General features: G+C 39.0%; 2 protein-coding genes across 3 annotated transcripts; one reads left to right on the top strand and one right to left on the bottom strand.

Moving 5' to 3' along the window:
- The first annotated feature begins 6,397 nt into the window (after window positions 1-6,397).
- LOC140347348 (3-hydroxyacyl-thioester dehydratase X) lies at window positions 6,398-10,321 on the top strand. Of its 2 annotated transcripts, none has more exons than XM_072433762.1 (5): window positions 6,398-6,651; window positions 7,118-7,281; window positions 7,486-7,736; window positions 8,894-9,059; window positions 9,936-10,321. In XM_072433762.1, the coding sequence occupies exons 1-5, from the start codon at window positions 6,431-6,433 to the stop codon at window positions 10,142-10,144; spliced, it is 1,011 nt and encodes a 336-aa protein (XP_072289863.1). In that variant the 5' UTR covers window positions 6,398-6,430; the 3' UTR covers window positions 10,145-10,321. The 2 variants fall into 2 exon arrangements, with proteins under 2 accessions (XP_072289863.1, XP_072289865.1); XM_072433764.1 differs by having other exon boundaries at window positions 7,486-7,722; window positions 8,886-9,059.
- Window positions 10,322-11,702: 1,381 nt separating this feature from the next.
- LOC140347347 (class I histocompatibility antigen, F10 alpha chain-like) lies at window positions 11,703-18,998 on the bottom strand. Its single transcript, XM_072433761.1, has 8 exons — window positions 18,867-18,998; window positions 15,549-15,815; window positions 14,990-15,265; window positions 13,767-14,063; window positions 13,195-13,290; window positions 13,089-13,106; window positions 12,629-12,667; window positions 11,703-12,033 (listed from the first exon to the last, which is right to left on the bottom strand). The coding sequence occupies exons 1-8, from the start codon at window positions 18,937-18,939 to the stop codon at window positions 11,999-12,001; spliced, it is 1,101 nt and encodes a 366-aa protein (XP_072289862.1). The 5' UTR covers window positions 18,940-18,998; the 3' UTR covers window positions 11,703-11,998.
- Between the last annotated feature and the right edge of the window lie 1,134 nt (window positions 18,999-20,132).

Below are 20,132 nucleotides of genomic sequence, written 5' to 3' on the forward strand. Positions count from 1 at the left end.
CTCACGTGGTTTTGAAAGGTAACTAATTACAAATTGATAATAAACTTTTATTCGAGTACAAGAACATGTTTAAAAATCTATTCCAAAAAATACAATTGCTCAAAAAATGTACTCAATTACAGTACGTGAATATTGTGATTAGTTACTTTCCACCCCTTTATCAGGACTAAACCAGGATTAGGACTGTACCAAACCAAGTCCACATCAGGGCTAAGGCTGCGTTCACACTGGCACTAACACCGTATGAGAAATTTGACTTTAGGCAAGGCAAGTTTATTTGTGTACATTTCATACACAAGGCAATTCAAAGAGCCTCACACAACAAGAACACAATGCATTCAAATCACAAAGAAATGACAGAAATCACAAAAAGGTTTAAGGCATAAAAGAGAAGAGTGCAAAGAAAATCCTTTCAGTCATAAGCACAGCTAAACAAAACTAAACTTTAGTCTGGAACTAAACATGGACAAAACCAGGGCTGAACCAGGATTAAAACAGAACTTTCCTGTCAATAAAGACTAGAGGCAACAAAATCTTTAATCTTTAAATCAAGTCTACATAAGAATTAAACAAACAGGACCAGACAAGTACATGTGTGAACGAACCCTAAAATGGACTCAATTTAGAACCGAATAACGACAAGTCTGTGAACGCGCTGTTAGAGGATTGGTCCTGATTGGTCAGTGTTTACTGGAGTAGGTGGAGATGAGAACAGTGGGCGAAGTAAGAACAAGGAAGGATGTGTTCTGCTCACACTTGGCAAAGTTTAGTCCTGGTCTGAGTCCAGTTTAGTCCTGATGTAGACTTGTTTGGGGATCTCTTCTAGTCCTGGTTTAATCCTCATCTTGTCCAGGTTTATACATCCTTAGACTCACAAAGAGGCATCAGACGTTAACAGATGCATAAATTAGAGATAACGTTTGACGACGGAGCTCAAAAAAGTAAAATTGTATTTACATTTGATTTAATTTCTATTTACTAACCTCTTTTAACTAGGTAGTAAAACAAAATCGAAATCTCTTTTTCACAGATGACCTGAGCTAAAGTGGACTGCAGCACACTATTCATACTATTCACTCATTATACAAAAAAAAAATAATAAAACATTTAAACTACATTTAAAAGCTAGGTTCAAATGATTCTCAGTCAGCTTAAAGATTTTTTTTTTATTGAAAAACACCCTTCGAAGAAACCTGCTCACAAAGTTTAATTTCAGTTTGAAGAGTGTTCCAAGCTGTGGGAGCAGCTTAACTGAACGCTTCCTTCAATATGTCTGCACTTGAGCGACAAACGATAACGTGAACGCAGGTAATTTTCAAACATAATTATTGCGGTGAGTCAAACGATGCGCGCAGACAGTAAAGAACAGTCTATATTATGATATGCCACACCCAATAACAACACACGGAACATGTTCAGTACAACTCATCTAGGTCCTCGCGCCTGTAGCCTTATGGGTGCAGCTCTGAGCTCTCTGTGATGGATGCTTTTTAGTCTGCCTTCGACATGCGAGACTTATGACTGGACCTGAGCCTTGTGCTGTGCTGTCGGACGTCCCGGGTGTCAGGGGCCAGATTTATTGAAAATTCTGTGCGCAATCAATCCCCCCCATTCTGCAGCCTTTGGCCTGTGCAGCACACACCACGCGTCCTTGGCTCGGATTAGTGCTGAGCTCCACTGTCAGCACATTGCGTTGTTGTGGTGGAGGCGCATACATAATTGAGCTTCCCCGCGAGACGCTCAGAGATAAAGCAATAACTACTCAATCGCAGCTTTTAACAGCCTCCCGACTTTGTTTTTGCCGGGACGGAGTAATGAAATTCTCTCGTTTTAATTGGATACGACGAAAGGATGCTAATGCGCGGTTAACGGCCTTGTCATATGTTTGAAACTGAAGAGGCAGTGACATTCTGATGGAACTCTTGGCATCCTAGTTTCACTGCGAGTTCCTTTTTGCTTCAGTGTATCCAACCGTAGTAACACTTTGCCCTTACAAGATATTTAGCTTCCGATGTGGATTTGTAACCAATCTATAGATTACGCATGCATCAGACCCTTTCCCACTTACACTTTAGCATGTACCATTGATTTACTGTACAACCTGCAATGAAGCAAGTGTAGAATGTACTGGAGATGGGATGAATAATGGATAGAGTCAATCTTGTGGATAGCTGTCAAAATCCCCAATTGCTGGAATAGTTTTCAAGTGTGAACATCCCCAAAAAACAGAAAAGGTTTGATCAAAGAAAATATATTCACTGTGGTTTTCTCTCTTCTACAAAGTCTATGTTGTGCAGTTTTGTCCGTGTTTCTGTTTAAAAAAGCCAAATCCCTGACACGCTACTGCCCTCCTCTGGCCATGTTGCCTATTTTGGTCTGCGATTTGGGAGCTTGTATGTTAGAAAGGTTTTCTGGTACATAGAAATGATAAGATAGTGTAAAAAACAAAACAAGATGGGAATATGTGTAATGCTGAACTGAAAAAGATTTGTGTAATAATCAAACACTTTCAAATAGAGATCCCCTTTAATGTGAGCAAAAATGTATATAGGTCTACTAAAGGTGGGGAATATATCGAAAAATGGTCAACCTCACAATTGTTATTCTGGAGAAATGCCCATTTAGAATATCAAGTATGTCGTCTATAAATAAAACTATTAAAATGACATTAAAAAGAGTAGATTAAAATATAAAATGAGCTGAAACCTCAAGTGTAATCCCCCATAAAAAGGGTATAAAGTGACATTGCTGCACTTTTATGGTTCATTTTATGATACATTCACATTTTGCACTAGATTTGAACCTTAATCAAGACATTTATGAGCTCATTTTAGCACATTCCTCATGCATTGTTGAATATCATGATTTTTGTCAACATCCCCCACCCCACAGACCTACGATGTCTGCTTGAGCTCTTGTAACCTCTACAGACTTATAACATGGGGCAAAACTTGAGTAAAAAAGGGAAACATTTTACTACAATTACATGTAAACTACAGTTATAAACATGCTATTCACATATGAACAATGCATGTTATCGCTTGTCTTTCTTGTCCTCTCTCATCCTTCCACCCCTCTGTGTCTCCCCCTGTCCCCCTCTTATTCCTGCGCTATATTTAGACTCCTGCATTGCAGATGTCCCACAGCCCTGCAGTTCTGGAGCATCAGCCGAGACACTCAGCCAAAAATGTGTCTGACCCGGCCCGTTTGTGGACAATTATGTGTGACTGTGTGTGTGTGTGTGTGTAACAGAGAGGCCAGTACCGCATGACACTAGCGTAGTGTGTGGATAATGCTGAGTGTCCAAGCCTGATGCACACTGCACCAAGGGTAAGATGCCCCCACAAACGCTAAAGTCAGAAGCACTGCAGTCATGTAAAGAGCGGTGGGCGTGTGCACAGGAAAAAGAAGAGACTGGGGAAAAATGAGTGCATAATTTGGTGCATAAAAAAGGTTATATTTGACATTGTTTGATATAACAAGGAAATGTAAATGGCATAAATACTCATGAAGTGATGTCTGTAGAAGAAAAACATATTTCTTTACACACTTCACCTATTTTTATGACTTCTATATTTCCAGATTTGCAAATGAACTAAAGAATGCATGAAAGAAATAGGACTGTTATTAAAATCTAATCATTATAGGCTTGTTATATAAAATGACATCCATTCATTTCAGATCTGGTACCAATGGCTCTTTATGGTATTCGCAAAAAACACATCTCTTCTGAATGTTAACATGGGTGTATGGCTTATCCATTTTAATAAATATATAACTATCTGAGCATAAATGTATGGGAAAGGTTATACAGCAATTTACCATACTTTAATTTCATACTTCTATGCTCCCTGTAATTGTTTTAAACCTTAAACTATTGTTGGTACTATAGCCTACATTTAAGGTATGAGCCTAATAACTTTGACAAATTGAAATGAACTTTAGGTGTACTTTCCATGTCAGATAGTGTTGTTGCCGCAGCTGTATAGATCGCATTAATCACAGAAAGCCAACACCACAGCAGTGTCCGACACTATTGAGCTGTTGTATTTGGTTGGCGCTGCTTCTACAGTGGTAAAGCATTAAGTATTTATAACTGAAGACTTCTGTCAACCCCAGAGCAGGCCCTCAATGGATTTACAGTGTGAGATCCATGAGGTGAGAGCGCCATCTGCTGTCAAAATAGTTCAGATAACAAACTAGGAATGTCAAAGTATAACCGATCAGATACTAATTTATAACTAAACTAGTATTGAAATGAGATCCTGATAGAAGACAGTATGGGAACATAAAGAAAGTAATCTACTATCATTTTTTGTTGCTCATCATTGTGGTTTTGGATATTGTGGAAGTTTCAACATTGTGACAATACTGATACAAACTGATGAAGTCCATACTCAAACTGATTGATGACACTAACTGGGAAATAAAAAAGCTGATATCAAGGGAAATTGTACAGAAACAGCATAGTTTTGTAATGATTTAAATAGCTATTTTATCACGCACCAAATTTACAGTGTTGTTTAAAGCCCCACCGTGTTACATTTTTAACGTTGGGCATGTTGCAATCTATGGCATTAGAGTTAAACCACCAGTGCTCGCCGGTGGTGTAGTTTAAAGTGGTTTAAGGTGTAGTTTAAGGTGTTTTAAGGTGTAGTTTAAGGTGGTTTAAGGTGTAGTTTAAGGTGGTTTAGGGTGTTGTTTAAGATGGTTTAAGGTGTTGTTTAAAGTGGTTTAAGGTGTAGTTTAAGGTGGTTTAAGGTGTTGTTTAAAGTGGTTTAAGGTGTAGTTTAAGGTGGTTTAAGGTGTAGTTTAAGGTGGTTTAAGGTGTAGTTTAAGGTGGTTTAGGGTGTTGTTTAAGATGGTTTAAGGTGTTGTTTAAGATGGTTTAAGGTGTTGTTGCGTATGTGTGGTGTTACTGAATGCCTCAACCCCCTCTGTCCTGTCCAGCCTTCAGGCCAGAAAAATAAAGAAAAACAGGAAACTTAGAACGTTGGTGTCCCGCTCAGAGCAAATTCTGTTGTTGCCACCACCCAGTGTGGAGTCAATGAATCATGACTTGTTGTGAAGCTCTTTGAGAGGCTTTGACAAGCTCTTAAAGTGCAGCCAGTGAAAGGCATTACTGGATGGAGACTGAATTAATTTAACTGCTTATGGAATTTATTGGATGAGAATTAAATCACCAGACTTTATCGCCACAAATGTCCATTTCGGCACATTGATGGATTGTTGTTGTTGTGTTAGTTTTAATGGCGGTTGGCAGACAACTGAAAAGGGGCATTTACCATCACCTACTGTAGTTGTAAGTTTTCAAAATATGTGTTTAACGCTATACGGTAAAAAAATAAATAAAAAGGGAGAGAAAGACAGAGAGAAAGGAGAGGGGAGGGGAAGAAAGAAGGTATGTGAATAGCCATATAGCTATAACAGACTTTAATAGTACAAACAGTAAGTATAAAGTCACTGGTGTCAAGACGACAAGCGGAGATACTGCCAGCGGTGGTCAGGTCCAGCATACAGCGGTGTCAGAGAGCAGGCGAGTCGTAGTCATAAATCCTTTCCAGGTTCGGTACATGGGCAAACGGCAATATCAGAGAATATGCGAAAGGGTAATGTTAGGACGGTCCAGGGTCGACGACGGCAGACAGGAATCACGAGGAGTAAGCAAAATACAGAGTCAGTCTCAAAACCTCGATAAGGGCTCGATAGCTGGGGCCGACCAAGTAACGCAGACAATCTCGCCCAGAACAGAGGAAACCAAACTCTTATATACCCAAGCCGATAATATAATAGATCCATGTATATACCACACCCAGTGATTGACAAGCAGATACAGCTCTGAACCCACTCACAGGTGTGGAAGCCTGTGATGAGCTGAGACACAAAGGGGCGGTAACCAGGGAGAAGAACAAGAAGGGACGGGGAGAACCAAGAGGAGCAGAGACAGAAACACCGTGAGTAAAACAAGACAAACTATACATCACCAGACAGACGGTGACCATGACACATAGCAGATTTATTTATTTAAAAGCAACTGACCAAACACAAAAAAACAACTGACCATAGACAAAAGGGTGCATATTTTTGACACAAACAGAACCCCAAATGTCAATTGTAACTTGGTTAAGAGGCAATCTATGTCTATGGAAACATGATAAGTAATTAAAAAGAGCTACAGTAGTTGAGCAGATCCCAGTTCAAGGCCAAAATACTGTGAGAAGTTAAAAGAAGAGGCAGAGTATTCAATATGTGCCTTCACTTCAACTGCTTCACCACCAGGAGGCAGTAATGTGCTTTGAAGTTATAAGCAAAGTGAAGAAGAGTGTGTTTACAAACTTGACAGTGTGCTTTTGGCGCTATTGTAGCTTTCATTTTGTAGATTTGTACCTTTATCTTGAATATACGATTTCACTTTAGGCTGTTTTACGTCATGGGGAACACGCAGAGTCACGTGGCTGCGTCGCTCTCTCTGTGCACGATTTACTTACTTTATGCAAAGATTTACTGCTCGTATTGTTCATTAAGAACTAAGGAGTTTCATAGCAACAGACAGCCGAGTTTTGCCTACCTTCTCATCAGGTATTTATCCCGGTGTTTGAGTGGGTCGTGCACGGATGAAACGGCTCTGGAGTACAGTGTGCACAGCTGCAGGTGAGTCTACAAGTGACACAGTAAACACAAACTTCATTGCGTTGATTTATAAAGTACTCTATGTCTCCTTGTTGCACCTCAATGCATTTGACAACACTTATGACTTTTAATAATAAATTAAGGCTAGTTTCTGTATGTTTAGAATATGTAATGAATTCACCTGCATAATCGGTTCCAGCCAGACACGTGACCTGTACGCTCCCGCGGCCATCTTGATTCTGGTTGCTAATGTAAACAAACTGTTCAAATATCAGAACAGTCCTTCCCCTTAAACCAGACGACTGCTTTATGATCCATGACACTGAGGACTATTCTAATGATATGTGACATAAGCAACACAGGATACTATTGTTTTTGAAAAAGACTAATATGACAGTTTATGTTTTATTAGAGGTGTTTTCCTGGCTTTGTCCTGGTTTAGACTTGACGTGTGTGTTTCTTAAGATTACGATTGGCGTTTTTCCAGGCTGGACGCTCAGCAGTTGAGGAGGTTCTGCTCTGTGGCTGGTTACGGCTGGGATTATCCTGACAGTGAATACAGAGACTTACCCTTGTGCTTCCCCGAGACCTTGTGCTTCAAACTGCTGCTGACGCTCCTGACCGACAAACACTTTAAACTCAGCCCTGCAGGTAAAATCATCTCTTCTTAACACCAATTAGTTTAGTTCTGAGTTTAGTCCTGGTTTTGATGCGGTGCTTGTGCAGTGTGAATTAGGGCAGGGCAATATTGATCATTTTTGCACCAAACAATATTTAAACAATATAACTTTGCATATCTCCAGAATGACAATTGTGATTTTCAATTCAAACACTGGGATATCATTTCTGTCCGAGGTCTGGTTCGGGTGCGTCAGTCCATTCGAACTCTGCAGCCCATCGATGAGCTGAAGAAGGGTCCGTTCCGGGTGCGGGCCTCAGTCTTGGTCTACAGAGACGTGAGCGCAGGAGTTGAGGTGGACATTGGTCTCTCCGCTACGTCCCGAAACCAGAGCCTCGTCTGGGAGAGCGTCCTGACTCTACTGTCCAAAAACAAGACACACGGAGACACTTCATCTGTCTCTCTGAGCGGAAGTGAGGCTGGCTTTGTCCTGTAGTGTCTTTGTGCTGCTGGTGGAGTAAATCATGAAGTTAATTGGTCCGTTCAACATTCCCAGTGGTGGAAAGTAAAGAAAAGTACAAACAAATGAAAATACTGTGTTTAAGTTAACTTTTTAGGTATCTGTATTTTACTCGAGTACATTTTACAGCGGATACTTTTTACATTTACTTTACTACATTTGAGAGCAGGATCTGTACTTTCTACTGCACTACATGTTTGAACTGGACCAAAAAGTAAAAAGTACTCCATATGGTTTGAGTAGTTCGTAGTAGTAGTAAGACAAATTAAGAAATTGATTGGAGTTGGAACCAAAAATCAGCACAATTCTTCATCTAAATCGACACATGTAACGTTTTAACAGTTCACCCTGGAGAGACTCAGACACAAAAGCAGAAAAGATGTTTTAGCGGACTTTATTGCAAAGTTTATTTGGCGCTCAGACCCCGGTGGAAGGCGTAGCGATCATGGGCACTCCATGATTTGATTGAATTAGATACCTTCCCTCCGGAGCCTGGAGACTGGTGGTGGTAGATATGGAGAGAAGGTAGAGAGGATGATTAGGATGCAGAGGAGGAGGAGGGGAGGTGGTGGGTCGCAGATACGGTTTGAAGCGACTGAGCCATCAACCTGAGCGCTTAAATGCTGCCGCCTCTGCGTTGATTGGAGCGGGGAGGAGTGACTGAGAGCGTTGATTGGGGATGAGGAGCAGGTGTAGGGGCCATGACGCGGACGTCCCCCGTCCTTTTACCATCCTTCTTGGCCGGGAAAAACTGCATAACCTCTTTGGGATAAGCGCAGAAACCTGGAAGAGTCCATGGTGAAGTGAGGGATCTGACTCTCACAGACGGACAGGCGGACGCCCGCTTGAGTGCGATGATGGCGCTGGGGAGAGGGGTCCTTCCATGGAGGCCGATGCAGATTTAGGTTAGGTCTTCCAGGTGAACTTACGCAGGCTTCATTTCTCATAACCTGTGTGAAATACTTTTTACTCTTAAAGTACATTTAAACATGTCCTTCAATACTTTTACTGCAGTAGATTTCTGTACGTGCTACTTTTACTTGTATGTGAGTGTTTGCTTGCTCCTGTGTCTGTACTTGTACTTCAGTAACACAGGTTGTACTGCACCTTCCACAGACGTAAAGCTGGGGCCAAAGCAGGTCGAGCTCACGGGGCCCACATTTCCCATGATGCCTTCCTCTGACTTCTCTCTGCGGCGGCTCGTCTCTGCTCTTTGTGGATTCAACTCGCTGATAACGCCACGACTTTGGACGCTGTCGGTCTGTTTGGCTGAACTTGAAAAGCATCGAGGTGAGAAACACTGAAACTCCACATTTGTTCTGGGTTTTCACCGATCACGTCAAATGTAGCGTCAACAAAGAAAATACAACCACGAAGCATAAATGTTCTTTACACCACGCTCAGTGAGAATTCTGACACAAACTGCCCTGCGTTCAGGTTGTACTAGTTCTGTGACAGTTAAAACACATTCTATCTCACTGCACTGTGGCCATCACCATAGCAACGGGTAAACATATGCTCATCTGCTGTGAGGGACTAGCTTCAGGTAAAACACTGAAATGACTAATATCTCTCACATTTACAGACGGTGAACAGGCTTTTCAGATTCACACATGTTTCAGTTTGTGGCCGTGGAATAAACGCATTAAACAACTCGGATCTGTGCGTTAAACACTTTAAACACACTTTGTGGAGGAACACCTTCTAAGACTCCACGTTTAACACTGACACAACCAACATCGGTGCAAAGAAACTGGATAAATGTATAAAGAGTCAAATTGAGCTGTTCGTCCTGACAAAGCTGCAGTTCTCAAAGTCTCCTCTAGATGCTGCCAAAGCACTAAAGAAGTTACGACAGGTTTACGACTAAATGAAGGATGTGGAATGGATTAGAACAAAACCAAAAGTATATTTTAAGATCCCACAAGACGCTGTTTTTAAATGTATATAAAACATTTAGGCTTCACTAGTGATGTCATTTCTACTTACATTGTGTTCATGTCATAAACTTAGTACAAGATTAGTCCAACTACTCTTCAATATGATGACAAAGTTGAGTCAGTCGAGATCATTGATTGTTTTCTCGATTTGGTCATTCTGCTTTTGACATGTTCCAAAGCGTCGCTGTGAGAAAATATCTTAAAACGTGTTCTTTTTGTGTTTTAGGAGTGAAATCAGTGTCTGCTCCGGCCAGCGTCACTGCACAGTTCACAGAAGAGACTCCAAAGGTCCAAGGCAAAGTCCAAGCCCGGTTTTGGGACTCGAGTCAAACTGGAAGTCAAGTTTCTCAGAAAGTTTGCTTCGATCTGACAAACCATGGAAGCAACAAGTCTCTAGTGGAAGGACACATTTCAAGAACTCATTTATCTGTTTGACACAAAGTGCTTATTTACTAAACTTACATATTGTTATAAACTGATGTAACTAAATGAAAGGTTATTTTCTAGATGTTGCAGCCAATTATGGGCCTAAAAGATGGATTTTGAAGAGGTAAATATTGATGGTTTATGTATGTACTGTTTACATTTAATAATACAGGATTGTTTTATATATTTAATGCTTTTTGAGACACTTAAAAGTCACAGTTACAATCAGACTTATCCAGACATAAAACTGTTACACATTCAGGACGTTAATGTGAATGTCGTGCTTTGCCAAATGATGTGAACAAGAATTGAACCAACGACTTTTCACTTTTCTCATCCTCAAAAGTCTCTGTGGATCCAGTTGTCCTGAACTAATGTGAGCGCAAGATAAAATGTGTAAAAAATACAAGTACTACTATTTTTATATGTCATTTTTATTTAAAGCAAATCCAAAGTACATCTTCAGAGTATTAATGAAGTATTCCTTAAAGCAGCTGAAAAAGCATTATAAAAGCCCATCTTTATAAACAAACTATTTACACTGGAAAGTGGGAATCAACAGTATAAATAAACATTGTTAACATAAAAATATAACTTCATGTACAGTAGTGTCATTCACAATTTAATTTAACACAAAATTATACTGATAAATATTTCCATCGTTGATTTAACTGATCCAAAAGTGATAAATGACAAATGAGTTTCCAGATAGTAGCAGAGATATGAATATAGCATTAGCCAAACACATTATAAGATAAGATAAGATATTCCTTTATTGTCCCACATGGGGAAATTTCATTGGTGCAACGCAGGTAGATACAGAGGTAGATACAGAAGAACAGATCACTTATAGGAAGTCTGAATTTGTGAATCAATTTGAGAAACAAATTCATAACTTTTCACATTTTATCAAGATTTGTGCTGTTTTTTTAATGTTTCTATAGTTTGTTGCTCCTGAAAGATCAATATCCAGTTGTATTTATTTATTATTTATTTAGTAAAGATTAACACATGAAAATATCATTCTTGATCTGAATTAAAGGTGGTATGGACGATTTTTTTCAACAAATTTTTTATCATATTTCCTCGTGGCGTGGATAAATCATTTGTCCTGCCACGTATCAATCATAAAACGCACCTACCGCTCACCTGCAGCCGCGTCAGGCTCGTCCCCACGTTTCCGCGTGCCTAAGCGCATGGATCTATCATAATATAGTTCCCTCAGTGTACGGGGCAAAATGAAGACGGAGAAAGACATTTCGAGCTGACGCAGAAGTGGACAGAAATCTACGGGAGACGAGAGATGCGATGCGCTCCGTTGCGCTAATAAACAAACGCACATGTGTGTTGTATCAGTCCGCACGGGGGAGTGCGCATGCGCACTTCCGCCTGCGTTCTCAAATCGCCAAAAAATCGTCGATACCGCCTTTAAGTTTTAGTGGAACTGAATGAAAAAAAAATAGTTTTTTTTAGATGTTTGTTGTGCTCAAATACAATTAAAATATTAAATCAGATTAATATCTCACTAATACTTAAAATAATGCACGTTGAAGTGGATTTTTAAACGCGTCACTTTAAAAACAAGAAAAGAACCAAAGACTTGATGTGACGACTCAGTGACTTCAGTTCTTCAAACATTTGCAGCACATGATTTAAGAAGAGCGATCTTAAAGACACAAACGTGATCAAAGCCAACGAGACAATTTGCTGCAGATTCAATGTTCACGCTGATGTTTCACTCTCGTCAAACAAACTCACGTTAAAAGTGGAAAACAAGCCACAAACTGTTCAGGACAAAAGCCAAAAAACATTGAACCTTGAGACAAAATGCTCCTCTTTTCAGATGAAAGCGGCTCACACGTGTCACTCTGGTTTAGGATTCAGTGGTTGTTCCACCTCTGAAAAACAAAAACAACAACTCTACTTTAGTCAAATCATAGTCGTGTTTGTGAATCGTTATCTGGACTATACAGACTCTAAAACACAAAGACCTGTTTAGAACGGCATTATTACATCAACATGTCTAAAACTATTTGATTTTCAACAATAAAACAAACAATATTCTCTTTCTAGAAGTTTCAGTCACAATTCTTCAACCTTTTTTTGATTGATAATGTATTAAAATAGTCTCATTGTACAAATACACTAAATATTTGTTAGTTACACTACTACTTTACTACAATAATGATCCTATTGCAAAGTAAATATGTGTTTCCCACGTCAATGTCGGGAGTAAAACACACAAACCCATGAACACGCTCACATAAAGCACCTGTTTTGTCATGTTCATGTTTTAAAGGCTCGATTTGGGTTCAGTAAAAAAGTGTAACATCATCTTCTCTGTGTGTACATTTATAGAGGTTTCTCCTTTTGCATTTCCCTTTGTCACCTTGGATTTCAAAGGTTTGGATTAAAGTCCAAAAGCCTGATCTAATCACAGCATCAGCTCCTCTGTCACACAAAGCAGAGAAACGTCAGCTTATATTTTCTCACCTTGAACCAATTGTCTTTCAGCCCCTGCTTCACTGGGAGCTGAAATGAAGATGGACATTTCACACCGTTACATTGATCCTAGCAACATTTCTGTGTCATTAATAAATACAGATGAGGCGTATTAATATAACCACTGTTGTGAAGTACAAACGAGCTCTTCATCCAAGCCTCTGTTATTGTCATGAAGTGAACATTTTGTCCTGAACTTGATATTGACGAGTATTTGAAGAGTTTGGACTCGTGAGAGCTTCTGGTCCAGAGCGTCTCCAACACTGCAAAAAGTGCTCCAAAGACGACACAGATGAACAGAGCGAGGGAATTAAAAAGAGTTGTGATGGTCGGCTCCTGTCGCCTGGTTTTAAAGCTAAATGTGTCGTGTGTGGGACTTTATGTACGATAAAACAGGCAGTGGAAATATTACGCCGCATCCATGTAAAAGACGTTAGAATGTGTTACTTACGAGGCGTGACGGTCTTGGCTGGAAAAGAAGACCGTGAAATGTTAAGTTTTATCAATTGGAGCCTAATTTAAACTATTTTCATATAAATAATGACATTTCATCTCACCTTTGCGCCATCTGTACACGGCAAAGGCGACAGCGCCCAAGATAGCAACACCAAGAAGTGTGGCTGCACCTGCGATGAAGCCCGTGTGCTTCTTAGCTGTTCAAATAAAGAACAAAATCAAACTATCAAACTAAACTGTCATTCAGACTTAAATATCTAGTCACAACACATTTATTTGTTCATGATTTAATGGGAAAAGATTTGTCACTGTATTAAAGATGTCAAAAGTATAAAAAACTACAGCTCGAAACTAGATACTCAATCGAGCAAGTATCGATACTGATAAAAAGAATAAAGAATAAAACACATAATAGACCTTTCCTGAATAGTTTTAGAATGTCCTTGAGCTTTATCACAACTAGAATAAGACCACAAAGTAACATTCATGAAACTACTATTATTCTGTGTCAAAAAGTACCTTCTATTTAGAGATGGACCAATGTTTTTGTTTTTTATCGTCGATTGTTTAGAATCTGATCATTTTGGGCCAGAAAAGATTTAAATTGACTACAAGCTAAAGCTTCTGTTGTGACTGCATGATTGGAGCCTGTGTGTGACATTAAAGTGCTCACCGTTGGTCCTGATCTTGTCCGGGTGCAGCGTGTTGGGGATGTCTGGCACTCCGGACAGCTGAAACATGCACTCGTAGCGGCCCCAGTCCTCAGGTGGGACAGAGGACACGTCCAGGTCCACACTCATCTGGAAAGTTCCGTCGTGGTTGGGCAGCATCTCCCCGGGGTCCACGCCCTCGTGCAGCTCGGCTCCGTCTTTGGTCCAGAACAGCATGGCTCTGTCGGGGTAGAAGCCTGTGGCGTGGCAGGTGACGGGGGCCGAGGGAGACTTCTGCAGGAAGGACACCAGGGGGAGCTCTGGAGGAGGCACGAGACACAGGTTCAATCACAGAGTTCACCTGCATTTTAAAGGTCCCATAACATGCAAAATCGACTTTTCAGAGCTTTTAACCTTCTTACATTGCTATTTGTGCTTCATATATGTACCCAGAGTGTTTTTTGATTGATTCTCGCAGTCTTTAGCTATATTACAGACAATCTCCTTTCCTCGAATCTCCAAACTGACGGGGGGTGGGTACAAGACCGCGTCATAACCACAGGCACGCGTCATCACTTTAGCCTCAATTACTGAATTTAGTCTGTTTTTGTTCACAAACTTTTAATATTTATATTGCTCTTTTCTACCTCCACTGAGCAATAATTACATTTATTTTTTATTCAGGTTAATTGATTTAAGAGTTTATTTCACACCAATAATAAATTTAAAAGAGTTGATAACATTCATCTAAGAAATAATCTCATTTTTTTAACAATAAAAATGTGTTAAATTTGCACAAAATAAAATTATTAATAATTATTAAATGTAAAAGTAGATGTTAAATTAACCACAAAAGTGCAGAGATAAGATTAACAACAGTTTAAACAAATATCAGATTTAGTGTTATTATTACATGAAACATAATTAATGTTCTTAATTTTACAAAACTATTTCAACATTTAATTTTTATATCAGCCACTTCTAAACTGCAGCTCAATCATTAAACGATCAAATCTAGAGTTTAGAAAACATTGGTGTTGAATGTGTTTGCAATAAAATACATTAGATTATTTAAACTCACGTTTTATAAATATGATTAAAGCACATACTGTGTCATAATGACCAGAATTAACTGTATATTTGTAATTATTGTAAATTTTAATAGTGAATAAAACAGATTCTTCTATTGAACAGATTCCTGCTCCACAGTTGTTTTAGTCTGAAGTTGATATTTGAAACATGTCACCTTTCCTCTGGAGAACGCTCTGTCCATTTCGCAGGTATTTCTTCAGATACTCAACACACTTGTGGGTGATGTAGTGTTTATATCGAGCAGCCTCTCCAAACCTCTCCCACTTGTGTTTGGTGATGACGGCTTCTGGTCTTGGAGCCACAAAAGTCTCAGTCTTCAGGTCAAAGGTGATAAAGTCTTCTCCATCAAAACCAAACTGATAATATCCATTTATTTCATTTGTCTCATCGTTCCATTCACAGCCGGCCATCCTCTGGTGAATGTGAGAGCCTGAAACAGAAACATGAGGTTTATATTCACATCTTATTTTAACATTTTCTGTTGTTGGACATAAAACTATAATAAAGTCTTGTTTAATAATGTCTTCAGAGTTATTTTAAAATGATGAATATTTAGTCAAAGAGCACAAGCTGAACAAATGTGTTTTCTCATGTACAAAATGTAGTTGAAAAAATATATCTCATATAAAACTGTAGGAATATAATAAACATAAATGTGGTGTTTTCACAGGAAATTTCACAAGACGAGGAGTAAAAAGTGAGATCAGACAAACCTTCAGTCTGGTTGAGGCGCCGTCTCACTGTGTCAGTGTTGACTTTGACAAACTGCTCTTGATTCAAACTGATCTGAGTCTGTGTGTCCCAGAACTGAGGGTCGTCCTCTGTGATCTTCTCCATCCACTTCTGTTTGGGCTCACATTTCTTTGTGTCACTGTCATAATGAACGATCTCAAGCCCGTTCACATAACCAACATCAATGTACTCTGGGAAGTTTTTCACATCATTTGAAGAAGTACGAAAATACATCAGAGAGTGAGTCACTGTGGAAGAAAAACATTGTAATTTTAGTGGAAAATGATGAATAAAACTAATCTTACACATCACAAATGAACACAATAGATTTTTCCAACAACAAATAATAATAAATGTAGTTTTATAATTTTCTGCTTTAAATTAACCGAACGCTGCTTTTGATAAAAATTTTTTTTTTAAGTCAATTAGATTTAAATAATAATCAACAAAATAGTTTAAATCATTTCAAAACAACTTTAAAACATTTAAAGAAATACATGGTTTTAAATCATGAATATTTCACTCTTTTGTTTTTCCGTTTTGAATTAAAAAAAAAAATCCAAATCCATAAAAATCTCTTTTATTAAAGATTTGTCTTCACGCGTCTTAATACAAACAGGTGCTTGGCAGTAACGGCTCCGAAGCACGTTTATTTCTCAAATCCATAAAAATCTCTTTTATGGATTTGAGTGAATCACACACAGATTTGTTTTAATGTTTTTAAAGTTGCCATTGAAATAAAAGAAAAAAAACAAGGCTAAACATTAAGAGCGTTAAGTCCCATGTCTTATTTCAAATGTGGATCTGAAATGATAGTTTTGTTCTCTTTAAATATTTGATTCATGTTTATAAAATGACATTTAAACCAGTCAGAATCAGACTGAGCCTCTGCGTCAGGAGTCGTCAGGTAAAGACTCAGACAAAAATACAACAGAGAAAATAAAAGTGAAACAGATCATTTTCCTGGAGAATATGTTCATTATATAATCTGATTGACAAACATGTTATTATTTTATTTAATTTGACCTAAACCTAAATGTGATCAGGCTCAAATCCTCTACAACGGCTTAAAATGCAACACTGAGCGATTACAAACTAAAACATTGTTGAGCAAATGGATTTAGCCTTAAAATAAAGATATAAGTGAATTGTGATCAAACTGAATGTTCAAGTCCAGGTCACGTGAGTCTAGTCCGAGTTGTGTCCTCAGCACTGCAAATCTGAGTTCAAATAAAGTCTGAGTCAAATCCAAGTCAAAAGTCCATTTAGTTGAATTCAAATCTTTTCTAACTGAGTCTGGTCCTGCTCTGGAGTCGGCCGAGGTCACAGTGACACTGGAGAGGGAAACTGACTCAGACTTTAGTGTGAAAAACAAAGAATGACTGAAGACATCTGAGAGAGGTTATTACATTTGTTTGTCCCAATGAGAAATAAAGAAACGAAGAACACGAGGAGAAACAGCAACAGTCCCTAAACTTACTTCAAACGTGGATCTCAAAATAAATACTGGTTATTCTAAGTCATTTTAATATAGTTAAGCTTTTTCTACTCAAAGTTGTCTAATATAATCTTTAAACCAATCAGACATCAAGACGTCATCTGTCGTTAGGAAAAAACAAACTAAAAAAACTGCGAAAACGAAAGTCACAAAACGATGTGCTTGTTTGCTTCTCCACAGACCTTTACTTTAAATATATGTGACAAGTCGAGGTGGTGGCCACTTTAAAGGTCCCATAACATGCAAAATCGACTTTTCAGAGCTTTTAACCTTCTTACATTGCTATTTGTGCTTCATATATGTACCCAGGGAGTTTTTTTGATTGATTCCCGCAGTGTTTAGCTATAGTACAGACTATCGCCTTTCCTCGAATCTCCAAACTGACGGGGGTGTTCACAAGACCGCGTCATTATCACAGGCACGCGTCATCATCCCCCCTCGTTGGGGGCGGTGTGCACGCTACCCTCAAATAAGGGTACGCGCAGCGTGCACACCTACCTGTCTCTCTCTAGTGGGCTTTGCGGTGGCAGCGTGGTGCCACAGCTGGAGCGGATTGGGGCAGACGTATCCAATCTGGTGTGCGCGTTGGCAGTGTTAACCAGGTTGGTCTCCATGGCTTCTCGTGCGTTTTAAGTTTTGCCCCCGTTGAACTCCATCTCCCACTCAGGGCTGTGCCCGCCTGGCGCTACTGCGCCCATTCCCCCTCCGTGTCGGGAGGGCGTGTGCCTTGGGCACGCTTGGGTGGTCTTGGGGCTCTCTTCCGGTGAGTATACAGTTGTCCCGCTGGTGCGTTGATTTAGGGGCCGCGGCTCATTAATTGCTCTGACACAGACCCTGGGCTGTTGGATCACGCCGCAGGTAATGCGGCTCTTCCCCTTTGCTGCTCGTGGGTGCGCACTCCTCTGCCCGACAGGTAAGACCAATCTACACAGTAGCCTATGTGTTGTTTTTATTAATGCCCGTGTGTCATTTTAGGCCCTTCAGGCTGCCACCTCCTGTGGGGAGGCCGTTGTTTTTATCCTTTATTAAAATACATTTACCCCTTGTCATTAACCACCGTTTTAATCACTCAAATTAGACTGTTATAAATTCATGGGCATAGGCACCACGCACATTAAACAAAAAGGGAAATCACAAATAACAATCTGGGTAAGTCCCGCCTGTGTGTTGCATGTGTTTTATTATGAATTTTGTTGCTTTGTTTGATTTTGTTCTGTTTTGCATGGTGTTTATTTGCTTTATTTGAATTTTGTTTAATTCGTTTTGTTGATTTACATGTGTGCCTGTCCCATTCACTACTTTGTCTAAACTTGTAAATTTTAACTTTTGTAATATTTAAATAAAATAATTGTTTTCTGTAAATAAATCCACCTCTCTCTCATTGTCCAGACCAGCGCGGCTTTTAGTTCAATTTGTAGTTCCATTTGTGGTCCCAGGGCCCCATTCCCTGGGTGGCGTTGTTGATTCCACTATTTTAAGCACTGCTATGTACCGCTCATGTCACATATATATATCTGTGTATTTCAAGGACAAAAATGTGTGAAATTATCTTGTTTCAGTTGAATTCGACTATAAGAAAAAGAACCAAGGGCAAAATAAACAATTAAAACGAACATTGATATGAGTTTGAACATGTTGATCAGTGAATAAGAATAAAGACAAACAGTTTACAAATATATGTCCAATTATTACAGCATTTATTATAGAAAGAGAAAGTTGTCCAGAATGATTTAACTCGGCCTGTGTAGGATCTGTCACATTATAAACAAAACAAAAACACTAGATAAATGAGTTTACTCACTTGATTCTGCCTCGTTTATAATCAAGACTGCTCCAAGAAGAGAGACCAAAACTACAATGTTTATGACGAACATTGTAGAAGAAGTTTTCAGAGGTGTTTATCTCCTGAAAGGAGGAAGTGTAATGTCGAGGGGCGTGACAGACGCACGTGTTTAAACCACAGTTGTTGTTGTTGTTGTTGTTGTTGTTGTTGTTGTTTTATGGCGGTTGGCATCCAATTGTTGCATTACCGCCAGACTTTATTCCTCAGACTTTTCGTCAGTGGGCTGGACCTTTAGATGGGATGGTCACGTGATGATCATTGAACCAATGAGAATTCAGACTGAGCTTGAGCGTCACTTGTCATTAGGTGAACGTAAGTGACACAGGCTGTGAAGCGAAAACGAAAGTAAAATAAATCGCCACAAAACAAGAATAATGTTGTTTTTTAATGATAAAGTGATTAAATACCAGAGATATAACATAACTCTACAAGAAACACATCAGAATACACACAATTAGCTTAAACCCGTGTATTTCTTGCATTTTAGTTCTTTCTTTCGACTTCACTTCCTTATTGACTAAATTAAACCGAGGTCTGCTTCAAGGTAGTAGGACAGTTTACACTATATTTAGCCTTTATCTAGACCAAAATAGGTTTAAAATGTAATTAAAACGGGCCTAAAATTGACTCCATGAATACTAACAAGGTTAAATCTAAGTACAGACCGAAGTAACAAAGCAATAAATTAAATTGTATCCTATAATTCAGATTAATCAACACCAGAAACTCCCCTCTAACTCCACAGAAATGTATAGTATTACCAACAAAATATAGACTTGACAGCTGATTAAAAAGATGATAAATGTAGGAGTTTTTGCAGTTTAAAAGCTTGGCTCTGGTGTTTCATACATACTAAGAATATAGACTTATTTGTAAAATTCTTGCATTTATGTTGATGTTCTTCTTTCACTTATTGTTGTAGATTCAGCCTAAAATGATCTGTAAACTGCGTGTGTCGTCAGCATTATTCCAGTGTTATTAGGCGTCCTGAAGCTGTTTCACTTTGTGGCGTCACAACAAAACCAGTGGAGGTCAAATATCAGCTTCTGTTTCTCTTATTATTACAGAACATTCACTTTTTCACATCAGCAATTTTCAGTCCCTGTCCATCATCACTGACACTTACATTTACAAGACTCATATATTCTGTACAAACAACTAAGTCAGCAAAACAAATATTGAATGACGCAATATTACTTTAAACAAAATGCAGAATCTGACACA

This window comes from Eucyclogobius newberryi, unplaced genomic scaffold, assembly GCF_026437365.1.
Source record: "Eucyclogobius newberryi isolate DKJ021-1_F unplaced genomic scaffold, fEucNew1.0.hap1 SCAF_6, whole genome shotgun sequence".
In the NCBI taxonomy this organism is placed as follows: domain Eukaryota; kingdom Metazoa; phylum Chordata; class Actinopteri; order Gobiiformes; family Gobiidae; genus Eucyclogobius; species Eucyclogobius newberryi.

Excerpts from the sequence above, each read along its gene's own strand:
- LOC140347348 (XM_072433762.1), top strand. The coding sequence starts at position 6,431 with ATGGGGAACACGCAGAGTCACGTGGCTGCGTCGCTCTCTCTGTGCACG. Across the intron at positions 6,652-7,117 it reads TACAGTGTGCACAGCTGCAG|GCTGGACGCTCAGCAGTTGA; the intron begins GTGAGTCTACAA and ends GCGTTTTTCCAG. Across the intron at positions 9,060-9,935 it reads TGAACTTGAAAAGCATCGAG|GAGTGAAATCAGTGTCTGCT; the intron begins GTGAGAAACACT and ends TTTGTGTTTTAG.
- LOC140347347 (XM_072433761.1), bottom strand. The coding sequence starts at position 18,939 with ATGTTCGTCATAAACATTGTAGTTTTGGTCTCTCTTCTTGGAGCAGTC. Across the intron at positions 15,816-18,866 it reads TATAAACGAGGCAGAATCAA|TGACTCACTCTCTGATGTAT; the intron begins GTGAGTAAACTC and ends TTTCTTCCACAG. Across the intron at positions 13,291-13,766 it reads GGACAAGATCAGGACCAACG|CTAAGAAGCACACGGGCTTC; the intron begins GTGAGCACTTTA and ends TTATTTGAACAG.